The following is a 12,438-nucleotide window of genomic DNA, read 5'->3' as shown; positions in this document are numbered from 1 at the left end:
TCACGATGACTGTTTTTTTTTAGTTTTGTCGTCTCGCTGCAAAAAAAAGTCAAGTATTTAAATTCGTCACATTTTCTAAACGCGACAAACTTACTGAATGTGACGAATCTTTTGTCAAAGGTTTTATCACGCGGTAACAATTCAACATTTCTGAAATTTAAATAAAACACTAAATTAGGAAGAAAAATATATTTATTTGGAAAATAAACTCCGAAGCAAATACAGAATAAGTATATCACATTAGTTAACACCAATGGAGGACTAGAAAAAATACTTTGATACAATCTAAAGTTGCAAATTACATTTGCAATAAACTAGAAAATTGGCACATTATTTTAATGAGATCAAAAATATTAAATTTATGTCACTACATTATTTTATAATGTATGAAGTTATACATAGTACACACATAGTATGTGACATCCACCACCAAACAACTAAATTGTAACTGGTAGTTTCTCATTTCCTATGTCAACTGACTAAATTAAATATCATCATAATTTTGATTTATTACCTTTTAACAATATTTAGGAAATAAGTATTTATAATATTAATATTTTTTACACCAGCAGCAGGAATAAATACGTATGCGATTAGAAATTTTAATTGTTATGAATAGGTAGACGATAATAATAAATTGGCACCAGGTTATTGAAAGGAGCCCTCAGAGCAAATTGAAACAGTGAAAAGAAATAATTGTTTGCAAAAAAATTCAACAGGTCACTCCCAAATCGCATTGCCATTCATTCTTTTGACTTGAGTTTCTTAGGCGAGAACAGTCCCTTCCTGCGGAGGCAATAAACCATTTGTATTTTATTGAAAGGTTGGGTCGGAAAACATTTTCCTAAGGTATCTCTTTCAAAGTAACATTTGCTCGTCAAAACACGAACGAAAGAAAGACGACTACGACTACAAAGGTTTTAATTATTACATTTTCCTAAAAACAAGGGAAATGATGTATTAATTTGACCTGTCATCTCTAACTCAATATTTTGGCAATATAAGAAATACTACATCTTCCACTTTGGGCTTTTGGCGACAGAAAAAAGTGCACCCTGCACGCACTTAACCGTCTTTTTAGCAATACAAGAAATTGCCCCGGATCTGCTATTACTTTAGGTCTCACTTTTGTTTCTTCGGCGAAATCAGCCCCTTGCTGTGCAGGTTGATAATGGAGTCAGCGATGATGCGGGCCGTCTTCCGAAGGTAGCCGCCACTAGTCAACATAACTATGGGGATGTGGTGCTCTTTGCAAATCTCGAATACAAACTCGTCCCTCTTTATGATGCCCTGGTAACAAGAATATGTAAGAAAATTACTTGTGAGAAAGTTAAGACAAAAATAATAGGAATACCTATGTGTAGAATTGAACATAATGAAAATAATATCAAAGAGAAGAAAGAAAGGTTAAGAGTAGGCGCACACCGTTGATTTTTAGTTGGCCGATAGTTGTGCCCGATTTTAATTTGTATGAAGAATCGGCCAAATCGAATCGGCGTAGTGTGCGCACTCCCATACATTCCCATACTGATCAACTGCCCGACTAAACTATCGGCCGACGAAAAATCAAAGTGTGCGCCTACTCTTAGAGAGATTGTGACGAATTCAAAGACAGAAAAACTAATTAGAAATTTGAACTATTATTAAAATATTTGCCAAATAAATTCATACAGAAAAATGTACTTACAACTTCACTGATCCTCATAAATCCCAGTGGATCTGAGTCCAGTATATCAGTGCCTGCATTATACACTAAAATGTCAGGCTTGAATTCATTCAATGCTGCCTTTAGATTTCTGAAATAGAATACAATTTAGAATACACGACGAAGCTGCGAGAAAAGCTAGTTATAATAAAAAGAACCAATAAAAAAACTCCGAGGATAGCACGCTCCATCGCTCTTTGGGTGACCTTGGTTGGCCTCCCACTAGGTGGACCGACGATCTGGTGAAGGTCGCGGAAGGTGCCTGGATGCGAGCGGCGCAGGACCGGTCTTTGTGGAAATCCTTGGGGGAGGCCTTTGTCCAGCAGTGGACGTCTTTCGGCTGAAACGAACGAACGAACGAATAAAAAAACTAACTGTCTAAGTTTGAGCATATACTCCAAATCCTCGACTTTGTTATTCAGCTCGACCTTGCGCCGTATGGCCTGCTTGGCTTCCTTGTCTTTGGGGTAGATATTCCTATTATACATATCCATAATGTACACTTCTGGCACGCCGAGGAAATCGCGTTCGTAGCCATTGCCCTGAAGACAGAATTTCCATTTTGTATTGTTGCATGCAGGGTTGTCAATTTGTCACAGAAAATTCGTCACACTTTATTTCTTGTGACAAATTAATGGGCACTTGTTTACATTTTGTATGACGATTTAAATTTCAACTTACATGTGTGACAAATTGACAAAAACCCTTGCTAAACCTAAGAAACATACCTCCAATTAAGTATAGGAACAACCTAAAATCTCCTTACTCAAATTAGAACTAATTTGCTCAAAATAAATTACCTGATGAGCATCCAAATCCACAATCATAGCGTTCTGTATCAGCCGGTTCATGATGAGGAACTGTATCAACAGAGTGATGTCTGCATATGGACAGAATCCACCACCCTTATCTCCGCTGCAGTGGTGGAAACCTCCACCCACGTTTATTGACCAACCCCTTTCGAGGGCCAGTTTGCCAGCTAAGATGGAACCCCCAGTTTGCAGTCTGGAATTATTACAATAATAGCTGTCATAGAATCAATATTTTGTCATTTAGGAAATCATTAGGGGAGGCCTATGTTCAGCAGTAGACATGCTATGCCTGAAATGATAATGATGATGAAGTCATTTAGTCTACATTCTAAGAGCATGATAGTGCCTAATTGACCAGATACATTTATGTAGGATTTGGCCTCCACTCCCCACTCTAGATATCATTTACACCTTATATCAGTTAATATTTTAGACAGTAAAGAACAGTCTAGCAATGGATGTCATTCGGCTGAAATAAATGAACGAAAGAACATACCTCATTGGCCTGAGATATGCATATTGAACCAACATATTTGGCAGGCAAGCAACAACAGGCACCTCTGCTATCATAGCTACTTTGGTGCTCCACTGAAAAACCATTCATACATTTTTATAATTTTTGTTACTAATCCCAACTAATATCCCAACTAATCCCAACTAATATTATAAATGCGAAAGTAACTCTGTCTGTCTGTCTGTCTGTCTGTCTGTCTGTCTGTCTGTTACGCTTTCCCGCTTAAACCTCGCAACCGATTTTGATGAAATTTGGCATAGAGATAGTTTGAGTCCCGGGAAAGAACATAGGATAGTTTTTATCCCGGTTTTTGAAACAGGGACGCGCGCGATAAAGTTTTTCTGTGACAGACAAAATTCCACGCGGGCGAAGCCGCGGGCGGAAAGCTAGTAATACAATATTAAAAAAAATGGTCAGTGTAGAAAAAAGAAAATTAATAAAAAAGAAACAAATATTACTATTCAACTAAAGAAAAAAATATTTTTTACTCACTTTTAATGATCTCAAATACTTTTTAGTGTGAACTACAAGCAGATCACTCTTTTTAGCTTCATGCGGTTTCACAAGACATTCATCAGTAATTAATTCTGCATTTTTTAGATACTGAAAAACATAACAAATGCACACAATTCTTATCTATAGACTTAGATTAATAAAACCTAGATAGATAGTCAGTGCACGAAAGGTGAGGCAGTTTTTAGGGAGCCGGCACGGCTTACCCGTAAACGTCACATGAACTGTCAAAGTGAAAAATTGGTAAAGACGTCCGACGAATTTTAATTAATTAAAACGGTTTGTGCTGTGAAAGGGTGTCTAAAATACATAAGAAAAACGAAAGAAAGTGACCAGTGTTACATTTCATAAGTAAGTACTACAATTCGACGCGTATTTTGCTTCAATTTGGCTTTCAAAAATTAAATACGGGAATGATACCAGTAACAAGAAAATTTATTTCCCAATTGTTCGCCGTACAAATACACTTCCTTTTTTATGAAATCGAGACTTTTAAGTCGATTTATCTTATTGTTATTAGGTAGGTACTTTGAATTCAATAAATAAGTAAGTACATGATGCGTTTTGTTTTTGTTAATTATAAAATAATTAAAAACGTATTAAAAATTTCCCTACTTTCGGGAAAATCGCCTTCACTGTCTACACTCCCCAACAAAATTGACACTAATGACATTAGATTTTTGCCTCACTCTTGACGAAGCGTTTGTATGAAGACTATCCATCTAGGTTTTATTAATCTAAGTCTATAGATAAGATTACTTATTTATCTACTAAAGTATTCACGATATCATTGTAAGTAAATATTTAATGGCTAATCCGGTACGCACTTCAATAATGTTGCGCCATTTCTTCGCATCAAAAAGATGGAACCTTTCCAGCCCTAAAAACGAAACATTATACTTGTCGTCATACACCAGTGGCCACTGGTCATCTCTGATATCCAAATACAAGCTGTTATCACTAAAAACATAGGCGAGAAAATGGAAAAATTATATAAGTTAGAAAACGATTTTCCGAGTTCAGCGCAACATTGAAAAATATTTCTAAATGTGTTAGAACTAACGTACCTGCCCATAGTATGCAAGTCACTCATTTTAAAACCATTTTAGCACAACATTTTAGAGTAAATAAATTGTTTACCAATTTTGCGGCGACTTGCGTAAATTTTTCGCGCAAAAGTCAAATTGACACTTGATTGACGTTTGAAGTTTTCATAAATATCTCGTGACTGTCACTCGATATTTCATTGTACTGATACCGATGCAGCTACATTTCTTTGGAACGTTAAAATAACAAATGTGAAAAAAATGTGTTGCCTAGCAACAGAAAGGCATTACATTCCGCGGGAAATGTAAACAAATCGACTTTACTTTGCCTGTCAGCTAAAGTTATTATTATTTACATTTATTTAAGTTGTGCGCCGTAATTATTTTCTTTTTAATTTGTTTCAGAATAAATAATGGTAATAACTTGTAATACCTCCTAAATGTATTTGATAATTTTTATCCTACATAAAATAACATGGAAACTACGACCTTGGATGCCCTACAGACAGAAGTGGATTTTTACAGGGTAAATACTGAAATAATTAACTGTTCCAAAAACGTATTCAAATTATTCTGCCCTCAATAAAACAATTAACCTAAACAATGTTATTTACTATCTCGACTACTGTACTCGAAAAAACCTACTTGCTAGTTTTCCACGTGCAATCATCGTCAAATGTTAATGACCTTAAAAAACTTATTTTATAATTTTTATCACCTATTTTCCTTAGGAGAATCAAACCGCAGTTGATCTAGAAATCCGCAAAGTGATAGCTGACAATGAAAAACTTTCGCAACAAGTGGAAATGCTGATGAAACAAAAACTACAAAATGGCACTCCAATATCAAACCCCAACTCTGATCCTAATAGTCCAGAAACTGAAGAACTGCGTAAACAAATTTCAATCCTTACAAAGGTACGTACTCCAAAACACTTTCGTATACAATGTGGACAGTTCAATAATATTAAGTTAGCGTACCTTCCTACCCTAACTAGGGATATCAACGATCCGGCTCGAAGGACCAAAACACTTGATCCACCCACCTTTATTATTTTATTACAGGAAAGAGATTCTTTGCACGTTCTATGGCAAACATCACAAAAAACTATTGACGCGTTAGACGCAGAATTAAAATTTTACCAAAGTTATGAGGGCAATGGGAATCAGGTAAAACACGTTGATGGATATGTTTGTTTCTCTTTCACGCACAAAATGCTTTAAACACATTTTAATTAAATTGCTTAAACGAATTTTGGTGGAATTAAATAGGTAGGTATTTGAATTTCACACAAACATTGTGACGTTAGATTTAAAAAATATTCATTTCATACAGAATGTAAAAGAAAACATAAGGGATTTACAATTAAAACTTGAAACTGCACTAACTGATTATGTAGAACTGGAAACTAAATATAAAGAACTAAATACTAAGTGCAGTAAATTAGAAAGTGATATTAAAAATAAAGAAAAAGAAATCAGTGATTATAAAAATATAAATGATCAACTAGAACAAAAGATAAAAGAAGTATCTGAATCATTAGAAGAATATAAAATTAACTTAGCAGCTGAAAGAAAAAGCAACGAAGATCTTAGAGCACAACTACTTTTATGCCAAAAAGAAAGTGCTGGTAAAATAAGAAGAGAGTTGGAAGCGAAATCTAAAGTAAGTAAAATAAGTTGTAACACAGATTAGGCTATAATTTAATTCATGTCGAAATTTTTGTCAGCTAATAAAAACTTTTTTGAATTTTAGGTGGCCGAAGCACTACAGCTTTTCGATCTCGTAACAACACAAAAGAATGAAAGCCACAAAAAAATTAAAGAACTTACAGGTATGAAAACCACTATTAATTGGAATTAAAATACCAAGTTCGCCTTAATTTTAAATGTGTTATTTTTACAGAAACAATAGCACAACTCAAGAAAACTTTGTCGACCATAAGACACGATATGGAATCAAGTTACAGAAAAGAATTAGATGAAATCAAAGATAATTACAATGAGAAAGTAACAGACATGCTTCACCATATCAGGAATTTGGACACAGAACTTGTAGAGAAAGGCATGTTGCTAAACAAAGCAATGAGGTATAAACATAATTATCACAAAAGCCAAATTAATTACTAAAACACCTAATTCGAAAACTAATATTCAACATTTACAGGGACAACAAAATCCTACAGCAAGAAAATGAAAACTATTTAAAACAGCAAAAAGATAATCTACAATCAGTTGACCCAAAGTTAGCTCTTGCTGAACAACGACTTGAAGCAATGTTTCAGGAATTGGTAAATTAACTATGTAAATCTATATTACAAAAAAAAACCTTCAATCTCACTTACTTCTTTTCTTATTTTCCATAACGCCACTTATATGTATTTTTACCTACCACTACTGAAGATCAGTAGGTAGTTTTTATAGTTCTATACGATATTCTCAGGTCTCATCAGAGAGAAGAAATATCCAACTTGTCTGTGAGAAGCAATGCCTGGCCATAGACATACAGAGAATACAGGATATTCACGCCAGAGAAATAAAAAGAAGAAATTGGGAAGAAAATCTGATGAAAACACAGAATGAAGAAATGAAGTACTTATTTTTTATTTAGTACTTTAGTTTTTTTCTTTAGAAATATTTTTTTAATTGATTTCTGTTCTTTTAGATTACAAATAGAACATCTTCAGAAATCATTAGATGAAACTCACAATATGATAAATAAATTACAAGCCATGCTTGCATCAAGATCTGAATTAAATCAAAAGTAAGTAGATACCTACCTGCCTGCTTGTAGCTACAGAAAATGTCAAACAAAACAGAAACTAACTACGAAATTGCTTATTTTCCAGGATGGTGTCATCAAAAGAAGAAGAATTAATAGAATTAAACAAACATTTAGCAAATCAGATGGAACTTAACAAAAAGTACTAAGTTGAAGCTATCTTTACCTTTTGAACAATTAATTTCCCTTTTTCCATGTTTAAATATTGTGTTTTTATTACAGATGGAAGGAGTCTTATGTTGAAATGACTGAAAAACTCAAGAAAAGATTAGTAGATCTGCAAGAAGAAAATAAAGAATTAAGGAAAAAGCTCAAACTTCCTTCTGAAGAATCATCTGACCATGAGAACAGTAATGGCACCAGTTAATCAAAATCATTACTTTCATAAAAGTATTAAATGTGCAATAATAGTAGTAGTAAAAAGTAAAAGCATTTTTATTTATTAACATTATTTACATATTAAAGTTTTTACAGTTTAACAATAACATACCATTACTATAAAAACTGCCCATCAATGCAAAAAAAATCATTGTGTTGGATACAGCATCTCTCTCTATGAAAATACATTTTTTGCTTGCATGAACAATAGGCAGTGATCACAACAATGTATTATAAAATATTATGCTGAAACACACTCGGCAAACATGCTTGGAAACCAATACAATGTCTCTTTAGTTTCCTGCGTGTCAACCCAGGCTAAGCCTTCCTTGACCATGTGATTCAAAGCATTCTGTGCTCTTGTGTCGTTCCATCTGCAAAGAAAAAAGTATTTTTTATTGCAAGTAATGTAATTTATAGTAATTTTGATGTTACATGGATTGATAATTAATTCTTACCCAAGGTCATCAGTTAGAATACTGGCTGACACCCATGCTGTCCCCAATGAACTAGCTTTCTGGAGAACTAAAGTTTGGTCTAGGTTCAGTTCACCTGGCACTGACTGAACTAACCATTTTCCTTTGCCAATAGGCACCACAGAGAACCTGTAATGTTATACAACAAATCATCATTTTGAAAGTTACAGGGTTTTTTTTTTCAAGTAATATTTTATTTCAAGTAATATAGTCTAAAAGATGAATGACAAATTATAATGTGTAATCATACCCATTGCCAAATATCCTAAGCTTTTTAACAGCTGCTAAGAGATCTTCATTAGTTATATCTTGATGTTTCTTTGCTTTGCCCCTGGCTGCTATTAGTCGGGTCCTCAGCTCTTCAAGAGTGATGAGTCCACCATTCTTATAGTTTGTTGCGAGACAAACTTCTACGATTTGCACACCTAACTCATAGTAGAAGTCACCAATACCTGAAAAGTTATCACATAATTTTTATGTAGTGATTTAGTGAACTGGAAGTTTTTGATGTCTAAATTTTGCCTGAACATTATAAAGAAAAGTCAAGCCAATACAACAGACCTTGATTTATTGTATTAAGGTACCAAATACTAGACAAAATTAACATTACTTACCTAGTACAGACCAAAACCCTTTTCCAGATGCCAAAGGATCTACACCGATGGCAGCGCACATCTCCTGGAACTGACGCCTGAATTGAGCATTCTTCTTGATTTCACTCTTATGCTTCGTCGCAAACTCTTCCAGGTTTTCCCTAAACACTTCCAATTGTCGCGACATTTGTTGAAACTGGTTCTCTTGTATTTCCGAGCCCTTTTCTCGGTATTTCTCTTGCTCAAGCTTTTGCTTCTGAATAGCACCAACTCCTGCTCGTCGCCTCATGTTGAACGTTTGACTATGTAAACAAAATTGGATCCAGAATCAGGAAATAAAAAGGAATCCTGAACAAAACTTCGGTTGTGGTTTACTCACACTAACTTTGACGTTTGCTCGCATGACGTTTGAACAGCTGATAGTGAGCAGCAAAAATAATCGCTTTATCCATGTGATTGAGCTATGAATTGAGCTCATTGAGCACTGCATTTAAATAACATTCAAACAAATTCGTGAATCCATATCTGTGTTCGTGAAACCACAAAATATAACAGAAGGTAAACTCATGTATGTACCTCGCTTTGCATACCTCTCTCGCTCGCACGCTCGGCCGTCGCGCTAGGGTTGTCTTGTCATGTGTTGCGTTTATTTCGTTGTGATAGAAAAATGTTACTCTTAATATTATGGAAGAGAGACAATAACAGATATCCACGTATACTTATGCAGTTATATTTAGTACGTTATTATAGTAATAGTTTGCAAACAAAAACACGAGAAAGAAGTAGTATTTAGTTGAGTGGTTGACACTATTATCCAATAATTCCTAAAACCTCTCTAAAACAATTCGATATTCCTAATATAGGTGTACCAGAATCTCATGGCAAACAAAAATATTGGAAAAGTGTGTTTTTCATATGGCCATTGTCTATGGCTTTACTGTCACCTGTCAAAGTAAATCAAGAGATCTGTCAGCCGCTGCAGAAATTTTGTAATCTCTTCATGCCTATTTGTTATTTTTGTGAAAAAGTCGAAAAAGCTCAAGCAAATCATATTGTTTTCAATGTGTATTGTAAAATAGGGCATAATTCAAACTCAATCTTTGATTTTAAAGCGCGTCGTTGAGTTGACAGTAAGTTGGAGTGAAATGTTTTGATACATTTAGTTTATTACCTAACTGCGTCAGAAGGAGGGTGGGTTATGTTTATTTTTAAATTATTCTTACCTAATAGCTGCTTTATCGGGGTTTTCAGGTGTTTTATTTTCATACATTGGTGCAGAGGAATAGTGAAAAAGTTATGACCATGTAAAGAAAATTGAAAAAGATTTCATCAAGCTAGTTTGAGTAATTGAAATGCTGAAAGAGCGATTTATATTATACAGGGTGGAATAGGCTAGTTTCCTAAAAAAATTTTTTTAGTCCGTCATGTTTAATATCAAAAAATATTGGACACATATATTTTATTTGTCAATCTAACAAATAATTACATAGTTATGGTGCGTTGAAGTTCCGCACGACGTCACAACGTGCGGCACTTTTATGCAAGCATTGACGTCACGGGCCTCTTCTTATGAACTTTGGCGCGCTTTATCTCTTTAAATTTTCATTAGTTTGAAAAAGTGAAAAATACGTGTAGAGTATTTTTTGATAAGTAAACTGACGGACTAATTAAAACTCTTGCTTTTTGACCCAGGAAACATCCCTATTACATCCTGTATTTTTATTACATCGATCGTTAGGGTTAAGTATTAAGTATAAGCATAGCTGGGCATTAACTCGTTAATCCGTTAATCGTTAATTAACGAAGTTAACATTTCTATTAACGGATTAACTTTTAAGTTAACTTTAAAAAATGTTAACGGACTCGTTAACTTCCGTTAAATTATCTAAAGTCCGTTAATCGTTAATCCAATACCTACTATTTACCAAAAAGATACAGCAGCCACGCTGAAAAACACTAGAAAAACGCGTTCTGACAAGTACGTTCGGGCTTCCAGAACTTCCAGAACCCAAAACAACAGTTTTTGTAACCAGAACGAAACGATATAAAAATGTATTTTTTTATTTATTTGATTTACAAGCTTTATATTGACTTCACTTGTTAGTGTGTGGGACAAATCTTGCAACTGAATTTAAGACCAGTTCTCAACCGATTGAGCTGAAATTTGGTATACTTATGTAAGTACGATGAAAATGCAATGTTATGGTACTATTAAGCTGGTCTGATGATGGAGTCAGGAGGTGGCTCATCGAATTTGGATTCGTTGGATTTGTCTTTTCGAGCACTTTAGTACTAGATGATGTCCAGGGTCCTTATGATGGAATCAGGAGGTGGCCATAGGAATTCCTAAATGAAACGGTGGAAACTTATCGAGTTTGGGTTTGTTGGATTTGTCTTTTCGAGCACTTTGGTGCTAAATTGTATTGTAATTGAACCAAAGCTCTGAGATTGAGATACTATAGACTAAGAGCTGGTGAACACCAGACCTACGTCATTTTATAAAAGCTGAAAGTTTGTCAGCGTATGCTCCCAATATAGGTTAGAATGTTGGTGGATTATGAAGTTTGGGTCATCGTTGCTTTGGCAGCTATCCTCAAAAAATCGCGCACGGAATTTAGGTATTCCTCTTTTATGTTTGCGCTACAAGCCTTCGAAATTATTTGAACCTTGCATACAATTACTTTTTAGGGTTCCGTAGCCAAATGGCAAAAAACGGAACCCTTATAGTCTGTCCGTCTGTCCGTCCGTATGTCACAGCCATTTTTTCCGAAACTATAAGAGCTATACTGTTGAAACTTGATGATATTGATGTATTCTGTGAACCGCATTAAGATTTCGATGTAAAAATAAAAAAAATAATAGTAAATATTGGGGGCTCCCCATACTTAGCACTGAAACTCAAAAATTTTTTTTTCATCAAAAACATACGTGTAGGGTATCTAATAGATCGTCGGCCGTTTGGTGTAGTGGTTCAGAACGGACTACTATGCCGAGAGGTCCCGGGTTCAATTCCCAGCCGGGCAGAAATTGAAATGATGAATTTTAATTTCTGTGACGGGTCTGGGTGTGACTATGTATAATATTTATGTATTTAAAAAAAAAAAAGTATTATAAGTAGTATATCCGTTAAGCTAGCACCCATAACACAAGCATTAAGTTGCTTACTTTGGGGCTAGCTGGCGCTGTGTGAAATTGTCCAAAGATTTATTTATTATTATTTATTATTATTATTTATTATAGATAGGTCTTCAAAAATGATATCGAGGTCTCTAAAATTCTTTTTTTCTAAACCGAATAGTTTGCGTGACAGACGCTTCCAAAGTGGAAAAAAGTTGGTCCTTGGTTGGTTGATCTAGCAAGTAGTTTTTTTTTTACCTCGTAAACCGCTTATTACCGCGTAATCTTTCATACAAATAACTTAAATTAAAAAAAAAAAAATTTCATAAATCAATGGTACGGAACCCTTTGTGCGTGACTCCGATACGCACTTGGCCGGTTTTTCGTCTTTTTATCATGTGTTAACGGATTAACGATTAACGTTAACTTGCGTTAAATCTTGCAAAATGTAACGTTTTAACGTTTAACGAAGTTAATTTTTTTATTAACGGTTTAACGATTAA

At 34.5% G+C, this 12,438-nt stretch overlaps 3 protein-coding genes across 3 annotated transcripts; 1 reads left to right on the top strand and 2 right to left on the bottom strand.

Annotated features, from left to right (window-relative positions):
* Positions 1–174: 174 nt before the first annotated feature.
* On the bottom strand, positions 175–4,727 carry LOC135081169 (histone deacetylase 11). The gene is made up of 9 exons (XM_063975909.1): positions 4,612–4,727; positions 4,372–4,504; positions 3,524–3,634; positions 3,014–3,105; positions 2,506–2,710; positions 2,081–2,247; positions 1,688–1,796; positions 1,127–1,290; positions 175–786 (listed from the first exon to the last, which is right to left on the bottom strand). Exons 1-9 carry the CDS (start codon positions 4,635–4,637, stop codon positions 744–746), a joined length of 1,050 nt encoding a protein of 349 aa, XP_063831979.1. The 5' UTR covers positions 4,638–4,727; the 3' UTR covers positions 175–743.
* Positions 4,728–4,826: 99 nt separating this feature from the next.
* LOC135081168 (girdin-like) lies at positions 4,827–7,927 on the top strand. Its single transcript, XM_063975908.1, has 12 exons — positions 4,827–4,921; positions 4,996–5,116; positions 5,322–5,507; positions 5,655–5,759; positions 5,926–6,255; positions 6,346–6,424; positions 6,496–6,679; positions 6,757–6,880; positions 7,033–7,181; positions 7,255–7,353; positions 7,439–7,513; positions 7,594–7,927. Exons 2-12 carry the CDS (start codon positions 5,066–5,068, stop codon positions 7,736–7,738), a joined length of 1,527 nt encoding a protein of 508 aa, XP_063831978.1. The 5' UTR covers positions 4,827–4,921; positions 4,996–5,065; the 3' UTR covers positions 7,739–7,927.
* On the bottom strand, positions 7,789–9,222 carry LOC135081170 (vacuolar-sorting protein SNF8). The gene is made up of 4 exons (XM_063975910.1): positions 8,840–9,222; positions 8,476–8,677; positions 8,208–8,354; positions 7,789–8,123 (listed from the first exon to the last, which is right to left on the bottom strand). Exons 1-4 carry the CDS (start codon positions 9,105–9,107, stop codon positions 7,991–7,993), a joined length of 750 nt encoding a protein of 249 aa, XP_063831980.1. The 5' UTR covers positions 9,108–9,222; the 3' UTR covers positions 7,789–7,990.
* Positions 9,223–12,438: the final 3,216 nt, after the last annotated feature.

This window comes from Ostrinia nubilalis, chromosome 19 (assembly GCF_963855985.1).
Source record: "Ostrinia nubilalis chromosome 19, ilOstNubi1.1, whole genome shotgun sequence".
NCBI lineage: Eukaryota > Metazoa > Arthropoda > Insecta > Lepidoptera > Crambidae > Ostrinia > Ostrinia nubilalis.
Note: the sequence above shows the minus strand (reverse complement) of the source record. Positions and strands in the feature narration are given on the sequence as shown.

Bases quoted from the DNA above. Each gene is read 5' to 3' on its own strand.
- LOC135081169 (XM_063975909.1), bottom strand. From the start codon at position 4,637: ATGAGTGACTTGCATACTATGGGCAG. The intron at 4,505-4,611 runs GTACGTTAGTTC...CTATGTTTTTAG, and splicing joins GACTTGCATACTATGGGCAG to TGATAACAGCTTGTATTTGG. The intron at 2,711-3,013 runs GTATGTTCTTTC...TAATAATTCCAG, and splicing joins GCATATCTCAGGCCAATGAG to ACTGCAAACTGGGGGTTCCA.
- LOC135081168 (XM_063975908.1), top strand. From the start codon at position 5,066: ATGGAAACTACGACCTTGGATGCCCTACAGACAGAAGTGGATTTTTAC. The intron at 6,425-6,495 runs GTATGAAAACCA...TTATTTTTACAG, and splicing joins AAAAATTAAAGAACTTACAG to AAACAATAGCACAACTCAAG. The intron at 6,680-6,756 runs GTATAAACATAA...CAACATTTACAG, and splicing joins TTGCTAAACAAAGCAATGAG to GGACAACAAAATCCTACAGC.
- LOC135081170 (XM_063975910.1), bottom strand. From the start codon at position 9,107: ATGAGGCGACGAGCAGGAGTTGGTGCTATTCAGAAGCAAAAGCTTGAG. The intron at 8,355-8,475 runs GTATGATTACAC...ATAACATTACAG, and splicing joins CTTAGGATATTTGGCAATGG to GTTCTCTGTGGTGCCTATTG. The intron at 8,124-8,207 runs GTAAGAATTAAT...TTTTCTTTGCAG, and splicing joins ATTCTAACTGATGACCTTGG to ATGGAACGACACAAGAGCAC.